This window comes from Lactuca serriola, chromosome 3, assembly GCF_051521515.1.
Source record: "Lactuca serriola cultivar US96UC23 chromosome 3, Lser_US96UC23_V15, whole genome shotgun sequence".
In the NCBI taxonomy this organism is placed as follows: Eukaryota; Viridiplantae; Streptophyta; class Magnoliopsida; order Asterales; family Asteraceae; genus Lactuca; species Lactuca serriola.
The window spans coordinates 71273049-71280327 of record NC_136410.1 but is presented as its reverse complement, the minus strand read 5'-3'; the positions used below and the strand labels follow the sequence as shown (position 1 = coordinate 71280327).

Here is a 7279-nt window from a genome sequence, read left to right as displayed (position 1 = left end):
ATTCATTACAAACATATATTGCAATATAATCAAAAAATATATATTTTAAAAATACATACCATTCTTACAACATAAAACTAGATTATATACAACACTTCAAAGAATATACATTACTTTACATACTAGATTCTATAAGAATTTGTCATCATTATTTAAGAATATACAAACATTTATAATATATACTACATTCTTTAAAAATCTGTAAGAATTCTTGAAGAATTTTTCTTTGTTTTTTGATGGCTTTCACATGCCTCTATTTTTACATCTTCACGTTTGAACGTTTACATAAAAATCATTCAATTAAAACAATTAAATTAAAACAGACAAAAAGAGAGATCATATGATGCAAAATAGAATATGTGTAATCTAGGATTTGGTTGTATTGTCTTGAAAAAACTCTAGGTCTAGAGTTCATTATTTACAAGTGATGGTGAAACATCTAGTGTTGCAATCCCAACACCAAAAAAAAATTGAGCATTTTTAACACAGTCTAGTTTTTTATTCATTTTCAAATATATATAAGGTGACCAATAACCAATGCCCTATAAGTTTCAAATTTTAGTTAAATGGTGTAATAAATCAAGAAACTTTGGACTTAAATATCTATGAAAGTAAAAAAAAAAAAAAAAAAAAAAAAAAAAAAAAAAAACACCTCATGATGATAAAAAGAATTGACAATAATAACACTACGGACGTCTTATCTATGGAGGGACTTTTAGGATGATGATAAAAAGAATTGAATATGTGATGCTTGTATTTTAAAAGAAAATCCTTGGACATCTTAATTTCTATCAATTAAAATATATAGATTCTAATGTTCATTACTAGATTGTCGTGTAATACGAGACAATAATAAAATAAAATTAAAAAATTAAACCTGCAATTGATCCATGATTTACCTTTACATCCAAAATGGGCATTTTTTATTATTATTATTCATGTTAGGTTTATCCCCATTTGGCCATTCCATTTCGTCCATTATTCCCAAATAAAAATTCCAGACACTTTAAAATCAAGCCACACAAATGAAAAGAAACGTCACATAATTCAAAACATTTTGCTATTACAAATTTCCAATAGTAAAAATCAATCAAAACTAACGCATCTTACAAAATTGTTGCTTCGATATTGAATCTGCAATGTTGAATCTGTAAATACAAACTTCCAATAGTAAAAATCAATCAAAACATTTTGCTTCCCTGTCAAAATTATTGTTTCAATATTGAATCTGCAATGTCAGATGTTAATCATGAATCCCCTAATTGCAATCTTTAAATAATAAAATGACGTAGTTTCATAAGGTTTATATTTAAGCTTAGTTGAGGCTTAATTGTGGTTGTTTTGGACAACTTTTGTTGTTACTTTTTACTATTAAATATATTTTGTTTTTTAAATATTAAGTAAAACATAGTATATGACTAATGTCGTTTTTTGTTATAAAGATAAACAATCATTTAAGGTAGTTATATACTAATACATATAAACTAAAATACATAATATTTTTAGTTATTCATCATACCGCATCCAAACCATCGCACCGCATAACGCAGTTTAGAAACTTCGCGGTAGGTTTTTGGTCACCGAAAATGTCAAATCCTACATGCGGTCCGGTTTGCAATTTTGATCCTAAATTGCACCACGCATACTAGTAATCTCCATTGTTGGTTCACTCATGCATTTAATGGTTTGTTCTCATCATGACTTATAGATTTAGGCCGGAGAGAGTGGTCCTCACTAGGAACTCGCCTCGAGCTCGTTAAGGTCGCCACAACCCATTCCCTTCAAAGTGCTAAGGAAGTCGTTAAAAATATATCAACAGCAATGTAGCGAGAGGAAAGAGAGAAAAAAGGGAAGAGAAATGGCTTTGATTGACTAGTTTTTTTTCTTTTTTATAAAATTAAAATAGTACAAATATTTAATATTACCATTCCCTATCTTTCTTTTATAACTTGGATGCTACCACTCTCTCCATCCTAGGTTGTTTTAAAAAATATTATATAGCAAATTGCTAAGCATATTACCACTCCCTGCAACCTTATAACAAACTTAGACAAAATGTGTTTAAAAGGAGTGATTTTAAATCCATATCAAGCACAAAATCATAAAAAGGTCTTTTAAGGACCAAATCCATAAAGACCACTATAGCACGGGTATGCAAACTATAATTAACTCATAACACTATAATATTTATGAAATAAAATTTCTTAAATAAAACCTCAATTATTGAAAATTAATTCTGCTAAAATTGACCATGACTTTTCATTTCCTTCCCCACCCTGAAAGTTGTGTTGAATGATAAGATTGAGACAAGCAACTAATTGAAGTCCAGAGTGTCCCAAATTTTGGAAATAGCGTGACATTTCTACAGTTTTAATAAAAAGGAGATGCTCATTAGATAGACTCGAAAGAAAATATTCTTTTAGACCAATTAATGATCACAAAATATTTGATATGATTAATATTAATGCATGACTTTTCCTACCTTAATAGTTGTCGCGTGAAACAACTTGTTCTTCAATCGACTTAAAGTCAACCGGCCATTATAAATGAGATATTAATTAGATTTGCTTTTTTTATGCTGTATTATTTTGATTGTTCGTTAGTGATGACAAAGTACTTTTTAATTTGTCCGTACCTTTTGGATTAGACGTGTTCATAGTTTACATTCGATGATCGTTTTAGGATGTTAGATATCAACCTAATCCAACAATTATCAGTTTATCTATTTAATTTCTTTTTCCCTTTTTCCTAAAAAATACATGTAAAACTTCAAAGTTCATTAGAAAATCAAAATATGGTATAGCTAAATAGCTAATATGAAGAAAAAAAAACACTTTCAACTTTAAAGTTCAACAACAAAAAATATTGAAAATTGGGTATTTTTATTATAACTTTGTTTTTTTAATATTTATAAACAATTCAAGTATATGTATTAATAATTTTATAGTAACTGAAACTATAATAATTAGGTAGAAATTAAATTGATAAGTTTGATGAGAGTTGAATCTAATTGTATTATTATTAGATATTAATTGTATAATAATTAGGATTGGTATCAATATCATAACGATCCAACTTGACTAATGAAAATTTGGAATTACTCTGATCTAATTACAATAAATGTCGAATGTTTCTTAGTCTTTTTAATTCTATAATAATTATGTGTCACATCATTTTTGACACACTTCTTTAACATTTTGTTGTGTAGGAGGGGTGAATTGTCACATTTTTTATCAATTAAAATTTAATTTTTTTTTAACTACTACAAATTGAAATTATAAAAATAATAATTAAAAATATAAAGTGTTGTATACACACCTCAAAACGCAAAAAACGTACAAATATAAAATGTAAAAACATAAAACATCATAGCTACTACAATCTAAATGACATCTTCATCGGAAAATTGATATTCTAAATCATCAACCAGTTCCACGTTAAGATCGATGTAGTCAACGATCCAAATATGTTATATTATTAGGAAAAGACAATGCATTCACAAAACAAGAACGCTTCAGATAGATCTCGTCCACAAGATAATACTCGTACCCATAAAACGTTCCGTGCACAACAAACGAAGAATCTGGTGTAGTCCTGTTATACATGACGTCGAATACCAGAGACATGTTAAGAACATTTATGTCATTCTAGGAACCCACAAAACTAAAGAAAGCATGTCATGTCCACAAATTATGTGAAGCCACAACTTCAAGTATGATGGTTGGATAACCATGATCACCTCGGGTGTATTGACATTGATATGCATTCAGACAATTGCCACATTCCTAGTGGAGGCAATCTAGGCTTCCTAATATTCGAAGGATGTCATGCACATTTTTATGATAAGCATATAATTGTTGGACATCACTATAAGTAGGTTTATGTAAATATCGTGGACCATATAATCTCATTACATACTTGCAAAATTTGTAAATGTTTTCTCATGTAGTACGTACGGACAGTCGGACATCCGAAGAATTTCATCTAGTGCATCAATGGAAGTGGCATATATTAGTTGACGAAGTGCAACCGTAGGTTTTTGTAAGGTAGTAAAACTTATTGTACCTCTAACATTTGCACGTTGTTGGAAATATGAACACACTTTCATGATGTCTTTGACTATACGCTAAAAAAATGTTTGTGCATACGAAACTGTCATCCAAAAAATAGCCTTTAAAAACGTAAGTTCATCCAGATAATTGTGCATAAGGTGTCGATAAGCATCTTAATGATTTCTTTGTATGTATCTCCTTTTATCAACCTTGCATTTTCAGCATTTTGTTAACGTAGTTCTTCTACCTTTCTCTTTAGCGAATTGAATAATCTTTATGGTCGATTCTAACACGGCATCAAAAATTCCTAGAGATAAAGATTAAGATGACTTTTGTAGAGAAGAAGCAGGTTTTGATGTTGAAATATTGTGTAGATATTTATTTATAGGGATATATATATATATATATATATATATATATATATATATATATATATATATATATATATATATAGGAAAAAGTTCAATAAAGAATCATAATTATTGGTTCTTCAAGGAACCAAATCTTTTTTTCAATTTCTAGAGCTTATTCTTTATCGAAAAAAAATCTAAAAATATATATTAACATTGTGAATGTGAAAAATATTTTTCGGAATCACCGTGTGAATCCGGATTCATGTTGTGAATTTTCAAAGATTCACATTGTGAATTTGACGTTAAAAAAAAGAAAAAAATATATCATTGGAAAATGATAAAAAGTTATGAATTTATGTATTTTTAGTTTTTTTTTTTTTGATAAAAAATAAGTTCTAAAAGTTGAAAAAAAGATTGGTTTCTTGGTTCCTTGGTTAATTATGGTTCTCTATTGAAGCTCTCTTTCTCTCTCTCTCTCTCTCTCTCTCTATATATATATATATATATATATATATATATATATATAGAGAGAGAGAGAGAGAGAGAGCTAGGTTCATTTGTTTAAACTAATTATTGTGTTATTGTATGAGTAAATATAGGCCAATCATTTCAAAAGGGTAAATATGTAATATTATATTTAATTAATTATGGTAAATATATAAATCAATTAATATCCCTTTAATTTAGGGATATCAGTTTTAAAACTCAATTTCTAGTCCGCCTCTTCCCTCCTCTCTTATATTCATCGACTCCGGCAGATTCAAGGATGGCATCGTAACCTGCGGATCACGTCCCCGTGGCATCATGCCAGTCGCCACCTATCACCGGCGGATCAATTGCCTGTCACCGGCAGAATCACAACCGGAATGGGAGGACTTCATTGATGCTGAAGATTACTTGAATGATGAACATAAGTTCAATATCACCCACATATTAGTTTTGCGTTTCCCCAGGATTGATGTCAATCCTTCCGATGGCTTTGTGACTGAGCACGAGCTGACGGAATGGAACCTTGAGCAATCTCAGAGGGAAGTCCTTCATCGCAATCAGAGGGAGATGGAATTGCATGACAAAAACCACGATGGCCTTGTTTCTTTTGCTGAATACCAGCCTCCCACTTGGGTCCGTGATTCATGTAATATATCTTATGAATCAACTCCTTAATAAATTAAGAAGACACATCAATTGATTGCATTATAGCCGTTTACATGTAGCCAGTCAGATTAGGTTTGGAATCTTGATGGTGCCTGTTTTTTGATGAGTTATTACTGACTTCCATATGAGAAGATTTCTTAATGTAGGAAATTTTTGCAATTGCTACCTTTAACCATATAAAGGGTATATCATAGATGCATATTTGGGTGAAAGACTAAGTACCAGATATGAATCTTTAAAATAAAAACTGGACCTTTTAGTGAGAAATTGTTATAAAGAAGTTTTAGCATGTGCCGATTGGGTTTTATCAATGATATGCTCATTCCATTTGAACAATTAGAGTCTCAATTTATGGAATTTGTGAAGAATCAGCATGTAATTATGGTTGATAGACTTGAGTGCTTTCTACTATCAGTTTGTATTTAGATATTCCCTTTACATCTCAATCTGGGTATGAATTCACTAGATAATAACTCATTTGGATATGATATGGGCTGGTGGAAAGAGGTGCACTTCAATGCATATGATGTTGATGGAGATGGTTTCTTGAATATAACTGAGTTCAATGAGTAAGTTATTAAAAGTACAAAACGTTGGAAAAGGAAGGAACCAGGTGTCTCCTTTCTCTTTTATGTGTCTGTGTGTGCTCCTGGTGTGTGATGCAATCAATATACATTTAGTCATTAGGGCATGTTTGAAATTTACTTATAATTTTGAAGCTTTGTGTTACAGTTAGTTGAAATAAACACCCTAGACTACATGAGTTTGATAAAGGTCATGAGAATGCAAATGTGAAATTGGAGTTTGTTGTTTTTGTAGGTGGATACAGATAAAGATGGGAGGTTATCATTGACAGAAATGATTGATAGTCCATATGTATTTTATAGTTAGTCCATATGATAATCATGAACATATTCTGTTAGAATGCCCCGAATTAATATAATTATCGGTAAATGAATTCCAATTCTATCAGAATGAAATCATGAATTCCATTCATGCTGATATGGAATATGGATATTTTCTCACTAATTTATTCATTGGATTTTTTTTCCACAGAAGCTGATGCTTGAAGAACGGACCACGAAATTTGAACGACGCCTCTTAGTAACACTATTCTTTTAGAATTAATTAGTGTATTTGTTAGATTTTGATGTATTTTTCCCGATTTGACAGTTTTTTAGTGTTATTCTTTAACAACAAATGTAATTCTTAGCAATTGTAACATGTATTCTATAAGAATTGATATAATTTTTGTTTTAATTCTTCAATTACTGATTCGAGAATTTGTTATTCTACAAGAAATATGTTCAAGAATATTTTTATTATTTTATGGTTCTAGAATATTTTTTTGAACATACTCAAACATATTTTGTCAGAATGTCCGAATTAAAAACCTTATTATTGGTAAAATCGGATTTTTAAAATTAATAGAATCTATGATCCCTTAAAATATGCAAATTTCCTTTATTAAATCTACATTAATTGACTAAAATACCCTTCTAGTTAAATTAGATGGTATTTTTCGATTATTTTTAATTCAATAATATCTATTAATCACTTTCTTAAAATAAGTAAAATGATTGGCTCATATTTATGCATACAATAATACAATAATTACTTTGAATAGAATAACCTAGGCTAAAAGAATAATGTGGTCCGTTTCAATTTTGTGGTCCGTTCTTCAAGCATCAACTTCTGTGATTCCAACAGAATAGGAAT

At 29.6% G+C, this 7279-nt stretch overlaps 1 protein-coding gene across 1 annotated transcript; it reads left to right on the top strand.

Annotated features, from left to right (window-relative positions):
- Window positions 1–5209: 5209 nt before the first annotated feature.
- Window positions 5210–6413, top strand: LOC145095375 (uncharacterized). Its single transcript, XM_079033265.1, has 3 exons — window positions 5210–5540; window positions 6027–6129; window positions 6380–6413. The coding sequence occupies exons 1-3, from the start codon at window positions 5210–5212 to the stop codon at window positions 6411–6413; spliced, it is 468 nt and encodes a 155-aa protein (XP_078889391.1).
- Window positions 6414–7279: the final 866 nt, after the last annotated feature.